The sequence below is a fragment of the Dipodomys merriami genome, unplaced genomic scaffold (genome assembly GCF_024711535.1).
Source record: "Dipodomys merriami isolate MVZ:Mamm:240054 unplaced genomic scaffold, mDipMer1.0.p SCAF_11, whole genome shotgun sequence".
NCBI lineage: Eukaryota > Metazoa > Chordata > Mammalia > Rodentia > Heteromyidae > Dipodomys > Dipodomys merriami.
In genome coordinates this window covers 49,826,689-49,844,238 of record NW_027202382.1, presented here as the reverse complement: position 1 = coordinate 49,844,238, position 17,550 = coordinate 49,826,689, and the positions used below count along the sequence as shown (strand labels likewise).

At 48.6% G+C, this 17,550-nt stretch overlaps 1 protein-coding gene across 1 annotated transcript in view; it reads left to right on the top strand.

Annotated features, from left to right (window-relative positions):
- The window catches only part of Pnpla7 (patatin like phospholipase domain containing 7), a 62,347-nt gene that overhangs the window by 15,183 nt on the left and 29,614 nt on the right, over positions 1-17,550 (top strand). Inside the window, 11 exon segments of the mRNA XM_070005250.1 lie at positions 417-548; positions 1,548-1,721; positions 3,101-3,238; positions 3,884-3,996; positions 6,495-6,556; positions 10,811-11,090; positions 11,699-11,776; positions 12,939-13,029; positions 13,032-13,143; positions 16,506-16,633; positions 17,292-17,419. Coding sequence (XP_069861351.1) covers positions 417-548; positions 1,548-1,721; positions 3,101-3,238; positions 3,884-3,996; positions 6,495-6,556; positions 10,811-11,090; positions 11,699-11,776; positions 12,939-13,029; positions 13,032-13,143; positions 16,506-16,633; positions 17,292-17,419 — 1,436 coding nt within the window.

Here is a 17,550-nt window from a genome sequence, read left to right as displayed (position 1 = left end):
CTGATGGGGCTCAGCCCTGCTTTTGTTGTGGATTGCTGCAATGATTGAGAATGTCTGTGGAATGTGCATGCCTGGGAAGTGCACTGGCCATTCGAGTAGGACCAGGTGGCGTCGCTAGGAGCCCTTGGACAACTCCCAGGAGCACTGCAGGTTCTTGGCATGAGACTGATCAATGTTGTTACTTCTGCTAGTACTACGACTTGAACTCGGCTTCTCACTTGTTTTTGTTTTTGTTTTTTCACTCACAGCTGACACTCCATTTGAGTTATGCCTCCAGTTCTGGCTTTTTCTGGTTAATTGGAGATGAATCGTTTAGATTTATGTGCCTGGGCCGGCTTTGAACTGTAATTCTCAGATCTCAGTCAGTTGAGTAGCTAGGATTATAGGTGTGGCCACTGGCTTCTGACTTGACCAAGCTTTTGTTACAGGTCACACTGCACTGTACAAAACAGCCTCTGCCCGTGCAGCTGCCCCATCCAGCATCCTCCGGCTTCCAGCAGTGGTTTTTCAAGGAGTCTTTAAGAAATATCCTGAGACCCTGGTGGGGGGGTGCAGGTAAGGCTTCTTTGGTTGACTCTTGTAGCTGCTGTGAGCCCCTCAGGTATGATCTGGGAGCTGGTGAGAGCCAATTAGGGTTCTCTCTAGCTTATGTTAGCTCTGTGCTTTTAGCCATGTGGTGAATCCTGAGAATGTGGGACTGGCTTTGCTGACAGAACTTACTGCCTGGTGATAAGGGGTTCTTGGAAGAACTAGGGCTGTTTTAAAAACTTTGTATTATATATTTTTCAGGGCTAGGAAGGTAGCTCCGTGGTAGAGTGTTGCCTCGCATGCATGAGACCCTGGGTTTGATTGCTTAGCACCACATACACAGAAAAAGCCGGAAATGGTGCTGTGGCTCAAGTGGTAGAGCGCTAGCCTTGAGCTGAAGAGCTGAGGGACAGCGCCCAGGCCCAGAGTTCAAGGCCCCCCTCCCCTAACAACAACAACAACATATATATATATATACACACACACACACACACACATTATATATATATTACAATAAAAGTTAATAAGCTCAAGGATGCTGTCAGATTTCCCATTCCCTTATAGTTTTGAATATTTTAAAATTAAACACCTTATTTTAGAGCAATTTTAGATTTACAGAAAACTTGAGAACAATGCAGTATCTGTGTATCTTTATCATTCCCACGTTAGCATCTACAAAAGTGGTGTGTTATGCTGAGGTCTTTACCTGAAGGACCCTGGGGAGGGTGACCTGTGGCCTGAAGTCCGGGGCTCAGCTGTACTTCCCCTGGGTTGCTCATGCCTTGGGTCCTGTGGCTTGAACTCAGGGACTGGGTGCTGTCCCTGAGCTCTTTTGCTCAAGACAAGCACGCTACTACTTTGAGCCACAGCTCCACTCCCAGTTTTCTGGTGGTTAATTGGAGATAAGAGTCTCACAGACTTTCCTGCCAAGGTTGGCTTTGAACCCCAATCCTCAGACCTCATCCTTCTAAGTAGCTAGGGTGACAGGCATGAGCCACTGGCGCCCGCCTGTCCTGGCATCTTTCAGATCATCATGGTGCAGCTGCAGAGGGTGACCTTCCTGGCTCTGTGCACCTACCTGGGCCTGACCATGGAGCTCCCCAGCCCGCAGCGTGCCCTCCTCAGGACAGGGCGGACAGCCACAGCCATGGCACGCTTGGTTGTGAACTGTCAGGACTTTGGGGGAGGCGATTGTGGGCATCGTGGAGTGTCCTGCTTAACCAGCTGCCCTCTGATGTGCTGGAGGATTCCTGGGAGTCAGGATTTGGACACGTTTATCTTGCCTTATGGTTGTCCAGTGGGTGTATTGTGCCAGAGAGGTTGGTGCTCCGGAAGAGCATGGTGCCCAAGACTCCCCTCACCCTGCCCCGAACAGCCTCCTCCTTCCCCCTGCCCCAAACAGAGCCTCGCCCCCTCTCCCCTAGCCCAAACAGAGCCTCCCCCCTCCCCCTGCCACAAACAGAGCCTGGCCCCCTCACCCTGCTGCGAACAGAGCAGAGCCTGGCCCCCTCAGCCCTGCCCTGAATACAGCCTCGCCCCCTCACCCCTCCCCTGAACAGAGCACTGCCCCCCTCACCCCTGTCCTGAACAGAGCACTGCCCCCTCACCCCTGCCCTGAACAGAGCACTGCCCCCCTCACCCCTGTCCTGAACAGAGCACTGCCCCCCTCACCCCTGTCCTGAACAGAGCACTGCCCCCCTCTCCCCTGCCCTGAACAGAGCACTGCCCCCCTCACCCCTGCCCTGAACAGAGCACTGCCCCCTCACCCCTGCCCTGAACAGAGCACTGCCCCCTCACCCCTGTCCTGAACAGAGCACTGCCCCCCTCACCCCTGTCCTGAACAGAGCACTGCCCCCTCACCCCTGCCCTGAACAGAGCACTGCCCCCCTCACCCCTGTCCTGAACAGAGCCTCACCCCCTCACCCCTGCCCTGACCAGAGCACCGTGTCCCACTCGCCCCTGCTCTGAACAGAGCCTCACCCCCCTCACCCCTGCCCTGATCAGAGCACTGCCCCTTCACCCCTGCCCTGAACAGAGCACTGCCCCCCTCACCCCTGCCCTGAACAGAGCACCGTGTCCCACTCGCCCCTGCCCTGAACAGAGCACCGCCCTGCCACTCCTGCCCTGAACAGAGCCTTGCCCCCTCACCCCTGCCCTGACCAGAGCACCGCCCCTCACCCCTGCCCTGAAGATAGCACCACCCTGTCACCCCTGCCCTGAACAGAGCATCCCCTCCCCCACCCCTGGAGCAGGGACTTCCACTTAAACTCTTGGACAGCAAGAGGGAGCAGTCCATTCAGGAAAGCCCTGAAAGGGAAGGCTAAGAGAGGGGTGCAGGGCTGGAGTGATTTGAGCAGGACCAACCAGTCTGAGGCCAGGGTTTGCTTGTCATTCTATGGCCGATGGTGAGGTGGACTAAGGTGGGGGTTTGCAGGTACACAGGGCATTTTGGAGGACCATCCGCTGGCCATGTGCTGCTATGTGCATCCTGCTCCTAGATGTGTCTGCTTGAGCTAGAGCCACACCCTGGTGCTCTGTGGGTCCTGAGCTAACTCATGCCTGTCTCCCCCAGATCGTGGGGGGAAATGTCCAGCAACCTCTGGGCCTCTGCTGAAGAGCAGCTCCTCCCCTCTGCCTTCAGTCCATGGGGAGATCAGAGATGAGCTGGGGCAGCCCCATGCTGGTGACCTTGACCCTTCACTGTCACAAGGTAAAGGGCCCCATCGCAGTCCGGCTGATGTTATGGTGGGCTCTGTGTCTGAGCTGACATCTTCCTGTACAGCTCAGGGAGGTAGATCCCCTGAACTTGGTGCAGCTAACAGGTGGATGAGAGAGAGCCCGCAGGCCCTGAGGAGCCTGAGCTTGAACTCCACCTTGGGTTGAGGGATTGGTGGGTGTCTTTGAACATCCTGGGGTGCACCTCTGTGAACCCCACTCTACCAGCCCTGTGCTTGGTGCCCTCCGTGCTGGGGTCTGAGTCCACCTGTGACCGGCCACCACTGCTGCACCCTTCCACAGAGGCAGGCTCCCCTCCCCTGGTCTTTCCACTCCAAACTGAGCTGTTCCACATACATTTACCCTTTCTCATTTGCAGCCTAATGCTGAGAGGTCCCTGTGTTCTCTGCTTTCCATCCTTCTTGCCCTGGTCTCCCCTATGTTCAGCTTGATGGATCTCAATTGCAGTCTCAACTGGGCCCTTTGGGCCATTGCTATGTCATCATCAGCCAGCATGCAATGCTCCTTAACTTTTTCCTTCCTTTCTTATCCCTGCTGACCTTTGCTGGAACCCCCGCTTGCCAGTGGCCAACATGGAACATGTGGGTGTCCAGCCCATATTTGTGCTGCTGGCCTGAAGGCAGCCATGTGTGTAGCTCCAGGGATCCCTGCAGCGACTCTGGCAGTGCATCCACGCTGCCCAACCTGCTCATCGATATCACCTCGAAGCTTCTCGACCTGATTCACCTGAAGGTAACCAGATTTCCTTTTCCAAAATTGTCTGATGATATATATACACACATATACATATACCTACATACATATATGTATATTGTTAGTCCTGGTCTTGAACTTTGGACCTTGGTACTGTCCCTGAGCTTCTTTTGCCCAAGGCTATCACTCTACCACTTGAGCCACAGCGCCACTTCTGGCTTTTTCTGATAGTTTATTGGAGACAAGAGTCTCACAAACTTTCCTGCCTGGCCTGTTTTGAACTAGTTACTTAAGTAACTAGGAGTATAGGTATGAGACACTGGTACCTGGCTTTGTTTCTTTTCTTTTTATTATTTTTTATGACAGCCTGGGACTCTAAGGTCTGGGTCCTGTCCCTTAGCTATTTTGCTCAAGGCTAGCACTGCCATTTGAGTCACAACTCCAATTCTGGCTTTTTGGTGGTTAATTGGAAATAAGAATCTCAAGGACTTTCCTACCCAGACTGGCTTCAAACCAAGATTCTCAGATCTCAGCTTCCTGAGTAGCTAGGCATGCAGGTTTGAGTCACTGGCCTGGTCTTTCCATTGGTCTTTACTTTATGTGCTGTAGTAGAGATCCCTTCTCAGTCTTCTTGTTAGTTTTATTTTTAGTAGGCTCACTCCAGGTCAGGCTGGCCGGGAACTCATTATATTGTCTAAGTGAGTCTTTTTTTAAAAATCAAATTAATTTGTATTTTATTTTATTTTTTTATTGTGAAAATACTGTACAGAGGGGTTACAATCACATGGGCAAGGTAATGAGTGCATTTCTTATTGCAGCCTCCTCCTTTGTTTCTAAGTGAGTCTTAAACACGTCTGTCCTGCCTCGGCACCCAGTGCAGGTATGTGCCATGGTTTCCTCCTTGGTCTTAACTGTTGCAGACACTGTCTCCATCAATCAGAAAACTAGCTTTAGAGCTGTCACTTGTCAGGAGCCCTCAATGTTCCTCTATTAAAAACCAGCCACCAGCACCTGGTGATTTGTGTTTTGTATTTAATCATCCTTTGCTATTCCTGGAGCATAAATATATTCTTCTGGATTTATTTTTATTATCTTCCACATCAGAGTCTTTCATTCACACTCATGTTTTATGAACCATGTGTGAGAAGTAGAAGTCAGCTTAATGGATGTGATGATAACTTACCCAGTAACAAAATAGTTGCTGCCTTTTATTTTGCGAGCCCTGGGGCTTGAACTCAGGGCCTGGGCACTGTCCCTGAGCTTCTTTTGCTCAAGGCTAGCACTCTACCACTTGAGCCACAACACCACTTCCCGCCTTGTCTGTTTATGTGGTTCTGAGGAATCCAACCCAGGCCTTCGTGCGAGCTAGGTGAGCACTCTACCACATTCTCAGCCCAGTTGCTGCCTTTTGGTAGAGTGCCATCTTCTTTTAGTTTTCAAGTTTCTGAACCTGCATGGATTTTTAAAAAAGTAATAGCTTTTTTTGAGATATAGTTCATATATTATAGAATTTACCCTTTGAAAGTATACAATCCAATGAGTTTTTTTGTATATTCACAATTATTAAGGAATCACCGCCACCCAAGTCTAAGACATTTTCAAAATAAAGAATCTCACACCACTAGTGTTTATTCCTCTTTCTCCTTTCCAGTTCCTTACAACCATTGATTTTAACATGTTTTCATGAAATACCTTGACTTAGACATTTTATAAATTAGATTACATAGCCTGACCTTTGTCTCCCTAAGTTACTCTTTAGTTTGTGGTGGCATTGGGGTTTGAACTCAGGGCCTTGCTCTTCCTAGGAAGGGTTCTACCACCTTCTGCCAACCCTAGCTCTGTTGTTTGTTTTTGTCAGTTGTGGGGCTTGAACTCAGGGCCTGGGCACTGTCCCTGAGCCTCGTTGTGCTCAAGGCTAGCACTCTACCACTTGAGCCATAGTGCTACTTCTGGTTCTTGAGTGGTTAATTGGAGATAAAGAGTTCTCACAGACTTTCCTTTCTGGGCTAGCTTTGAACTACATTCCTCAGATCTCCCTCCTGAGTAGTTAGGATTATAGGTGTGAGCCACCAGTACCCTGCACCAGCTGTTGTTTTTTGCTGGTTACTTTGGAGATGGAATCCAACAGATTTTTCTCACCAGGCTGGCCTCAAACCACTGTCCTCCAGATCTTCACCTCCTGAGTAGTTAGGATTACAGGCATGAACCATGGATGCCTAGCTTTACTATGTCATTTTAATTTTTATTAACTTATTATAGCCATACAGTATTTATATGATATGCATATCACAAATGGCCAGTTTGATGAATTTTCATAAAACTTAGTAGATGAAAAGCAAAGACATCAGCCAGTCTGACTGCACATACTTGTGCTTTGTGTTCCCACCATTGCTTACCTGCCATCTGATTTCTAGAGTATGGGTCAGCTTTGCCTAGTTTTCTTTGTAGAAAAGGGATGATGTGGTATGAACTTGTTTGGACCTGACTCCTTTTGTTCCATGCTGTTTCTGTGACACTCATGCACCCTTGATGTGCAGTTCATCTTCATTGTGTCCAGTGAGCAAACATACATGTTTCTGTTGGAGCTGCTGGTCATGGAGTACTTGTAGTGGTGTGGGTGCGGCGTCCTGACAGTTCTCTGAGCACTTCACTGCTCACATTACACTACCCCCTAAGAAATTCTCACTGCTTCTGACCTGGATGTAGTTATTAACATTAAAATACAATGTTCTCCTCAGTTATGCTAGCACATTTCAGGTGCTCATTGGCCATATGTGGACAGTGACTGTCTTTAGACAGTGCTAGGGTAGAACCAAGTCAGTCTGTAGGTGCACTGTTTTCCTTTTTTGTGTGGCGCTGGTCTTGGGGCTTGAGTGCTTTGCCCGAGCTTTTGTGCTCAAGGCCAGTATCCTACCACTTGAGCCACAGCTCCACTTCTGGCTCTCTTGGTAGTTCATTGGAGATAAGCCTCTCATGGGCTTTCCTGCCCAGGCTAGCTTTGAAACTACTACTCAGCCTCCTGAGTAGCTAGAATTATAGCTTTAATCCACTAGGGCCCAGTAGGTTTTATCTTTAACATTATAGTTGGACCAACTTTGCATATTCATATGTCTTAAAATAATGCGTACTAAATCAGAGAAGTCTAGCATCTTAAGAATTCTATGGAAGTTCTGTATGTCTGTGCATACATTTATTTTGTTTCTGGGAGTATGGCAGAGTTTATTCTAAAATAGATTTTGGTATAATATCTTGGTTTGTGAATTATAATTTGTATATTAAAAATAATATAATCATGCCATATGCTATGTAATCATAAATTAATACTCTGAATACATAGTATCTCAGCATGGATAACAAGTTATTGTTGATTGCTTTATTAAACATTTCAAAATCTTATTGATACAAGAAAAGAGCAGCTAGGTGCTGGTGGCTCATACCTGTCATCCTAGTTACTCAGGAGGCTGAGAACTGAAGAGCATGATTTAAAGCCAGCCCAGGCAGGAAAGTCTGTGACACTCTTATCTCCAATAAACCACTCAGAAAATCAGAAGTGGCGCAGTGGCTCAAGTGGCAGGGTGCTATCCTTGAACTGAAGAGTGTTCAGGCCCAGAATTCAAGCCCCATGACCAACAAAAATAAATAAATAAACAAATAAATGAATAAAATAGCTGTATAAATCAAGTGTTTTCCTATAAGGAGTAACTTTAAATATTAGTAGATATAATCTTAAAAATTGGTCTTTATTGTTCCTGGGAGGAAGTACTATTGTTTATATATATATATATATTTTTTTTTTTTTTTGGTCTGGTCGTGGGGCCTGAACTCTGGGCCTGGGCGCTGTCCCTCAGCTCTTCAGCTCAAGGCTAGCCCTCTACCACTTGAGCCACAGCACCACTTCCGACTTTTTTCTTTTTGCTTATGTGGTGCTGAGGAATTGAACCCAGGGCCTCAGGCATGCAAGGCAAGCGCTCTACCACTGAGCCACCTTCCCAGCCCCTGTTTATATTTTTCATATGAGCTCAGCTATGTTCTTTTGGCATGGAAAGAGTTATGTTGAAGCATGATTGCTGGAGTTTTGTTGTTGTTGTTTTTGAAATTGTGTCTTGTTCTATATATCCCAGGCTGGCCTTCAACTTGCTGTGTAGACTAGGTAGTCTTGAACTTATAGTCTTCTGGCCCCAGCCTCTGAGTCTTGGGCTTACAGGTTTGTGCCACCATGTCTGGTTAGCAAGGTTGTTCTTAAATAACATCTTTAAACTACACTGCAGATGCACTGCTAGGTCAGGGGGTCTCGGGGCACATGCTATGATCCAAGAGCTTCTCCCTGGGCTCCGCACTCCTTTCTTTAGCCTGTCAGCACCCTGTGATGGTCTGGTTCAGCACTGTTACTCTCTGGGAAGAGCGTCTTCTGAAGACCACACGGCTCAGGTTCTGCAAAGGCCTAGCCTATGTAAAAATGCTATCTTCATGTGGCTATGAAAAATACTTGACCTCAAGTTAACTGTTCTGGCCACATTCCAGTGACTTAAAACTGAGTATTCTTATTACTGACAGTTTCCAGCCTTCTGTGGTTACTTGGAACTGTTTAAATCAATTATTGTGGGTTCTTAAATTTCACTAAACTTGAACCTGTAATCCTGGCAACTCAGAAGGCTGACATTTGAAAATCACTGCTCAAAGCAGGAAAAAGGAAAGTGTGAGACTCTTTTTTTTTTTTTTTTGGTGTGTGGGGGGGTACAGTTGTGGGGCCTGAACTCTGGGCCTGGGCGCTGTCCCTCAGCTCTTCAGCTAAAGGCTAGCACTCTACCACTTGAGCCACAGTGCCACTTCCAGCTTTTTTCTTTTTTCTTATGTGGTGTTGAGGAATCGAACCCAGGGCCTCATGCATGCAAGGCAAGCACTCTACCACGGAGCCACCTTCCCAGCCCCAGTGTGAGACTCTTATCTCCAATTAACCATCAGAAAGCCAGAAGTGGAGCTGTGGTCAAGTGGTAAAGTACTAGCCTTAAGCACAAAAAGCTTAGGGATAAGCACCCAAGCCCTGAGTTCAAGCCCCAGGACTGTACAACATTTTTTCACTGGGCTGGGAAGGTGGCTCAGTGGTAGAGCGCTTGCCTTGCATGCACGAGGTCCTGAGCTCGATTCCTCAGCACTGCATAAGCAGAAAAAGCCAGAAGTGGCGCTGTGGCTCAAGTGGTAGAGCGCTAGCCTTGAGCTGAAGAGCTGAGGGGCAGTGGTCAGACCCAGAGTTCAGGCCCCGTGACTGACAAAAACAATTTTTTTTTTCACTTTCTAGCTGCATGCTAGGGGCTACTATAGCCAGATGTGCACTTTGAGGCTACCATCAGATGGGAGATGCTGGGTGCTTCACATACCCACTTGGGAAGTCTGTGCCTTCACCAGAGCGAGTACTGTGGACCCCTGCCATCACAGACTGGCTTCCTATTTAGGATTGTTTCCTCAGTGGTAGTGCTTCATTGCTGTGTAATACAGAGTGAATCCATCAACCCTAAGTATATAACTCCATGAGTTCTGTGTGTGTGTGTGTGTCCATCACAGGGTCAGAGTAAGCCTGCCTCTCCCTTGTGCGGCCTGCTTCCCCTCTCCTGTGTGTCTGCATGCCTGTGGCTCTGATTTGGGCTCTGTTGGAACTTACTGTGAGTGGGGCTCATGGACTTTCACCCATGCTCTATCTGCAGTTTGTTATTTTTATCTTACTTATTTATATCCTTCTATTGATGCCAAGTGCTATTTATATGACCCTGTGCAAGTTTTAAAATAACTCTGAGAAATGGGCAATATAAGTCCTATGTGTAGGATGATGAAACTGCAGCTTAGACAGCTTGAGATGTCTAATAGTTCTAGTCACTTGCTTTTTCTTTTCTTTTCTTTTTTTTGTCGGTCGTGGGGCTTGAACTCTGGGCCTGGGTGCTGTCCCTCAGCTCTTCAGCTCAAGGCTAGCGCTCTACCACTTGAGCCACAGCGCCACTTCCGGCTTTTTTCTTTTTGCTTATGTGGTGCTGAGGAATCGAACCCAGGGCCTCAGGCATGCAAGGCAAGCGCTCTACCACTGAGCCACCTTCCCAGCCCGTCACTTGCTTTTTCTAAAGGTGACCAGTGACCATTCTATTTTTATATTATTCTCTTGATGATGTGTGAATTTAATCAGGATGTTCTTAGATTTTTATAAGCATCACATTCTCAGGGTCCCAGAACATGAGGTGCCACGTGTGATGTCCCAGAGTTAATCTGTACTAGTGTTATATGAAGTAACATCCTACTTGATAAACATTATGTATTTATTTGTTATTACTTGTTTATATTTTGTGTATACAAGTACCAGGGCTTGAACTCTAGGCCTCATGCTCTTGCTTGGCTTTTGGTGTCATAGTTAGAGCTCTACCACTTGAGCCACACCTCAAGTCTGACATTTTCCTGGTTAACTGGGGTGTGAAGCCTTGAGGCAAACACTAGTACAATAGCAACAACAAAAGCCTGTGTCTCCCTATGTGCGCGTGCTGGGTTTGAATCTCTCAGAGAAAGTGACCTTCCTGCCTCAGCCTCCTAAGGGGTCGGAACTACAGGCATGAGCCATGACCACCTCACTCAGTGTCTTCCTTTATGCCAGCACTCTCATAAAGTTAATTGTCCTTCCTTACTGAGTGCAATCTCCTTTCAAATAATTTCACAAAAGTATTAGAATCCATTTCTATATTTTTCTGCTATACTCCACAGATCCTTTCTTCAAAGCACTCTGGGTTTTGTTAGGTCCATGTTGGCAATGTCTGCTTTAGTCCTGCTGTTGGTGAGGTCCTGCTGTTGGTGAGGTCCGTGTTGGCAATGCCTGCTTTAGTCCTGCTGTTGGTGAGGTCCGTGTTGGCAATGCCTGCTTTAGTCCTGCTGTTGGTGAGGTCTGTGTTGGCAGTGCCTGCTTTAGTCCTGCTGTTGGTGAGATCCGTGTTGGCAATGCCTGCTTTAGTCCTGCTGTTGGTGAGGTCCGTGTTGGCAATGCCTGCTTTAGTCCTGCTGTTGGTGAGGTCCGTGTTGGCAATGTCTGCTTTAGTCCTGCTGTTGGTGAGGTCTGTGTTGGCAATGTCTGCTTTAGTCCTGCTGTTGGTGAGGTCCTGCTGTTGGTGAGGTCTGTGTTGGCAATGTCTGCTTTAGTCCTGCTATTGGTGAGGTCCGTGTTGGCAATGTCTGCTTTAGTCCTGCTGTTGGTGAGGTCTGTGTTGGCAGTGCCTGCTTTAGTCCTGCTGTTGGTGAGGTCTGTGTTGGCAATGTCTGCTTTAGTCCTGCTGTTGGTGAGGTCCGTGTTGGCAATGTCTGCTTTAGTCCTGCTGTTGGTGAGGTCCGTGTTAGCAGTGCCTGCTTTAGTCCTGCTGTTGGTGGCCTCTGTTTCATCCTGTGTGGCCCTCCATTTTTTTGTGTCTGCACATAAATGCCTTTTCATGTCTCTTATTTTTTTTCCTTTTTTTTTCTTTTTGGTGCCAGTTCTGTCCCAAGCACTGTCCCTGTGATTTTTGGCTCTACCACTTGATCCACAGCTCCACTTCTGGCTTTCCTGAAAACCTTACAGCATCTTTTCAGTGTTTCATTGGAGATAAGAGTCCCATTGATTTTCCTTCCTGGGCTGACTTCAAACCATGATCCTCAGAGCTCAGCCTTCTAAGTAGCTAGTCATGATGATAGGCGTGAGCCACCGGCTCTGGCTTATATACCTTCTTTAAACCTTCTGCTTTAGGACCCCTCTCTGTTTGATAGCCAGGTGACACTTCTCCATGTCCCTGCAGGCACAGTAGTGTCAAAACAAGGAGACCGGGTAAGCAGACGGCCTTGGGCCCGGGGATTGGCCAGGGACTACCATCCCCACAGTTCAGCACTGGAGTATGAGCTGGGGAGTCTCCAAGCAGTGGCCTGCTGCAACTCTGGCACTGTCTCAGAGGCCATTTGTCCTCAGCAGCCCTGTGCCCGGGTATATAGCCACACCGTGCGTATGCTTGCTACACTGCCCCTCTTGCTAAACCTGAAGGATTAGGACAGAGTGAACAGATTTGGGAAGAGTCCCACAAAGGACAACAAAGTAGTTGGGGTTAGTCCCTGGATGTTTTTTGAGGGCATACGTGTTGATGTTTGGCCAAAACATATGCTGAGTGAAGGATGGTAGATGTGTAGAACGAGCCAACATTGGCTCCCATTCAGGGCAGCACACGTCAGGCTGCAGAACACCCTGGCTTTGAAGAGAGGCCATATCCTCACTTCTGTACGAAAACTGGAGCAGTGAGTGGGAGGGCAAAGGGAGGGCAATGCGTGTGTTTGACCTGAAAGTAAGTTTCCTGTGATTGAAGAATCACTAACCATAAATACTGCTAAACTAAATTATAAAACTATAGAACTTCCCAGTGCCAGTGCTGATGGCTGACACCTGTAGGGTGGGGCCTGAACTCTGGGCCTGGGCGCTGTCCCTCAGCTCTTCAGCTCAAGGCTAGCGCTCTACCGCTTGAGCCACAGCGCCACTTCTGGCTTTTTCCTTTTTGCTTATGTGGTGCTGAGGAATCGAACCCAGGGCCTCATGCATGCAAGGCAAGCGCTCTACCACTGAGCCACCTTCCCAGCCCCCCATGAGACTCTTATCTCCAATTAATCACCAGAAAACTGGGAAGTGGAGCTGTGGCTCAAAGTGTTAGAACACTAGCTAGTCTTGAGCAGAAAAGCTCAGGGGACAGTGTCCAGGCCCTGAGTTCAAGCCCCACAACCAACAAAACAAAAGAAAAAAAAGCTATATAACTACTGGAATGCTCCCGGTAGGTGTCTGTGCCCAAGGCTTTTTATGTCCACAGATTATTCAAAGAAGCACCAATAGGCATGGAAGCTACTGCTTGTTGTGCTCAGTTTTGTGGGCTTTGCAGAGCTCCAGAAGGTCAACTTCTCTGGGCCAATAGGAAATTCCAGGCCATACCTGATGCATCTCTGTTTTTTGCCAGGATGTAAACATCTGATTTGTGGTCTCTGGACTGCTACACATGTACCAACAGAAGATTGACCACCAGGAGGATACCTGCCTGTTCCTTACACATCTGGAGAAATGGGAGGCCAGCTGGTGGTGCTCACTGGCAAACCCTTGATGTTCACTATCAGAGCCAACAGGGTCTGCCGCTTCTTGTCTGTCTCCAAAGCCCACTTCTATGAGTCAAGCCCCACGGCCCTCTCACCCACCCTGAGGTACCAGGAACACTGTCTGTCTTGTTTGTCGTACTTTCCTCTGTCTCTGAGGGCTGGGAGGCTGGGCCCAGTGCTTGCTTCCTGGACCCTTTGAGCTCCTGTTAGAGCTAACTGGCTACAGGCATTAGTGCCGTGACAAGCCCAGTAAGTCCCAGCTTTCATCTGGCCCATCGATGTCTGCTAAGTTCTGTTTTCTCCTTGGGTATGTGGTGCTGACGTGTGTGTGTATGTGTGTGTGTGTGTGCGCACGCGTGTGTGTGTGCGTGCGTGTGCGCGTGTGTGCGTGTGCGCGCGCGTGTGCGCGCGTGTGTGTGCGTATGCGTGCGTGCGTGTGCGTGTGTGTGCGTGTGTGTGTGTGTGCACGTGTGTGTGTGTGCGCGTGCGCACGCGCGCGCGTGTGCGTGTGTGTGCGTGTGTGTGCGTGCGTGTGCGTGTGCGTGTGTGTGTGCGTGCGTGTGTGCGTGTGTGTGTGCGTGTGTGTGTGTGTGTGTGTGTGTGTGTGTTCATTCCATGGCTATGTGTTGGTGGCCAGAGCTGGAATAGGGAGTTGTGTTCTTTAGTCTGCTCATGCTCAGGAAACCCATTCTGTGTGCGTGCGTGCGTGTGTGTATGCATGTGCATACACGCTCCCATGTATATCTGTCTGTATGCTGGTACTAGGGTTTGAACTCAGGGCCTTGTTCTCATTTAGCTTTTGTGCTTGAGGCTGGCACTCTATTATCAAGTTACACATCTACTTCCAGCTTTTTGGTGATAAATTGGAGATAAGACTCTGATAGACTTACCTGCCCAGGCTGGCTTTGAACTCTAGTCTCAGATCTCAGCCCCCTGAGCAGCTAGGATTATACCATCAGTGTCTAGCCAGGAGACCAGTTGTGTTATCTTTTTTTCCCCTAGTTTTGTTTTTTGTTTGTTTGTTTGTTTTTGTGCCAGTCCTGGGGCTTGAACTAGGCGCCTCGTCACTGCCTTTGAGCTTTTTTTGCTCAAGGCTACCACTGTACCACTTGAGCCACAGCTTCACTTCTGACTTTTGGGTGATTAATTGGAGATAAGAGTCTCACGGACTTTCCTAGCAGGGCTGGCTTTGAACCTGGATCCTTAGAGCTCAGCCTCCTGAGTATCAAGGATTACAGGCGTGAGAGACTGGCCCCAGCACTTTTTTTTTTTTTTTTTTTTTTTTTTTTTTTTTTTTTTTTGGTGCCTGTCCTGAGGCTTGGATGCAGAGCCTGGTGCGGTCCCTGAGCTTTTTTTTTTTTTTTTTCTCACTGGCTAGTGCTCTACCACTTGAGCCACACCTTCACTTTGGGCTTTTTGTGATGGTTAATTGGAGAGAAGTGTCTCATGGACTTTCCTGCCTGAGCTGGCTTCAAACCATGAGCCTCAGATCTCAGCCTCCTGAATGGTGAACCACTTGCATTCAACTCACAGCAACCTTTTTATAAATGTTCCTAGAAGGCTTCTGTCTCTCTCAGTCCAGAGGCCTCGTATGATCACCGAGTTCACCGAACAGCCAAGTGGTGGGTCAGACTGTAGGGAGCTGTCAGGCACCTCGAAATAGTGGAGAAGCACAGCAGTTTAGTCTCAGCCAAGACACATCCAGAGCAGTGTTCCAGTTGTCCAGAAGGTGGCAGCCTTGGGCAAACAATGCCACAGCACACGGCTCTCTGCTTGGCACTCCTTCCAGGTCAGTGTCTTGTGAGGGGATTCAGTGGGGGAAGGGATTGCAGGGCTTTGGCACAATGCCTGATTTCTCTCCATGAATGGCCCTAAGGCCTCCAGCTTGCCACCCTGTTCTACTTACTATTCAGTGTGCTAGGGAAATGCATTTTACAGACGGGGACTCTGATGCTTTAGAGAAATGGAAATCCACTAGGTCCTTGCGCTAGCAAGGGGTTCCCAGAACGGAGCTGGGTTTGTCTGTCTCCTGAACCATGTGAATATGCCAGTCCCAGAGGTTCAGAACATGCTCTTGGCCTGCTGCCTTCTGTTCCCTGCCTATCTGTACTAGGGATAGACTCTGTACAACTGATGTCTCATGCATATAATCCAAGCTATTCAGGAGACTGAGATCTCAGTCCAAAGCCAGCCTGGCACACGAAGCTAGGAAACTCTTATCTCCAATTAACCAGCAGAAAGCCAAGAAAAGAAACAGTTAGGTGCTGGTGACTCACACCTGTAATACTAGCTACTCAGAAGGCCGAGATCTGAGAATCGTAGTTCCAAACTAGCCCAGGCAGAAAAGTCTGTGAAACTCTTATCTTCAATAAACTACTCAAAAAAGCCAGAAGTAGTGCTGTGACTTAAGTGGTAGAGTGCTAACCTTGAAGAAAAAGGCTCAGGGACAGCACCTAGGCCCTGAGTTCAAGTCTATGACCAAAAAAAAGGAAGAAAGATGCTCAGTGTGGCTGTGGAGGCACACGCCTTCCTGTCCTTTTCACTTGGCCTTCATATAGCCTGACTCTTCTGTGCCCCGTGCGTGTGTTTGTCACCTTGCAAAGTCCACGTGTGGGTCCTGTCTGTGTGTGTACATGTCTGTACGTTTTGTGAGAACCTGTGATACAGACAGTCCCCCCCCCACAGACATCATCATCTAGACAATATCTTGGGGTTTCTTATTCAACTCTGGGGGCACAGCATGGATTTTCTTCTCAGAACCCATCGCCACCCAGCTGCTGTCTTGCTATTGCTCTAGGCTGGGGAAGGGGCTCCCATCATCCAGAGTAGGAGGCACAACTCTGATTTCCTGGTTTTTACCAAATGGCATCTCTTTTTTATTGCTCAGCCGGGACCCAGAGTCTCTCAGCCCTGCTTCTCCCTGCCTCGTACAAGCAAACAGCGCAACGCTGAACTCTACCCCGGAACCACTAGGACGTCCCTGCCGCGCCTTGCCTAAGCAGTCTGTGCACAGGGGACGGGATGTGTTGGGTGAGGGTCCCCAGCCTGCCCAGCCTAGGCTGTCCTGTAGACTCAAGGCCCCTTCAAACTATGGTGGCAAAGGTGCATTGGGAGCCGTGTGCCGCCGTCTGTTCACAGTCTGAGTTTGGCGAGCGTGATTCCACCGCCAGGACCTAGGCCTCAAGGGGCTTTCATGGTCAGTAGCACTAGAAGAAGCTGTGGGCTCTGTGGAATTGGGAGCAGATGGCTGCCCAAACACCACACTCCGCCCCAAACCATCCCTCAGCACTTTGTTACCTCAGAGTGGACGTGGAGACTAGTGTTTGGTAGGTAAGGTTACAGATCCCACCTGCTTTTAATCCCTGTGATAGTGAGTAGTGAACCTGGTGGAATTCAGATCAAGAGAGGGAAAGTAACTCTAGAATACCTTCCAGGATCATGCAGAAACATCCAGAGGTTGTCCTGAGTGTGGCACACACTGTGGTGAAGAGAATGTCACCCTTTGTGCAGCAGGTAGACTTCACTCTGGACTGGATGGAGGTAGAGGCCGGGCGTGCCATATGCAGGTGAGGCCTGGAGGTGTGCTGTGTACAGAGAGGTCCCCGAAGGCCTGCAGTGTCAGAAGACTGCTGTGGTGCAGTGTACAGAGAGGTCCGCTGGCTAGCAGATTTCTCCTCCATAAATGTGTCCCTACTTAGAGTAGTACAGCTGAAGACCAAACTTCACTCTTGTGGAGATTGTATACCAGATGGATTGATCTCCCTAGGCATCCACATGAAAATGCCCTTGTAGGCATCTTGAGTTCTGTGTGCAGCTGTATACATGCAGACAAAGTACATTTTTACTGACATCTTTCTGTGTCTATATCCTAAGTATGTACCGCCTTTTCAAAGAGCCTGAGAACCATTAGAATGCCCTTTCTGAGGTGCTGGTGTATGAGGTCTTTTCCTCTAACCCTAGCTGGGCCACTCATGGCCAGCTTCACATCGATATTCATGGTCTTTAAATTTTAAAGTAAGAAAAGTTTAAAAAACTTATTAAAGCCAACAGCCCATCGATGTGTGCTTGTGAAAATATTTTCAAATAAAAATGCCTATACTTTTCAAAACCAGAGAATTTCACTGAGAAGACTACCTTTTGAAACTTTAATCTTCTCATCTTGGGGGCTGAGTGGCTCTTGGAAGGTTGGACCTAGGGGGAGTGAAGGCTGGTGAGCTGAGGGCCTCAAGTAGACAAATCAGACTGCACATACATTGTCCTTAGTGGCCGACTGCGTTCTGTGATCTGCAAGGATGATGGGAAGAAGCGCCTGGCTGGGGAGTATTTCTGGGGAGACCCCATGGGTGTGGTAGGTGGTAGGCCCTCCTGTCTGTTTCCTGGAACTGGCCTGGCTGGCTGCCTGGCCTGGGGAAAGCTTCCCTGAGAGACTCCAGGATGGAGATGGTTCAGCAACAGATCTGGAATGAACTGCTAATGCCT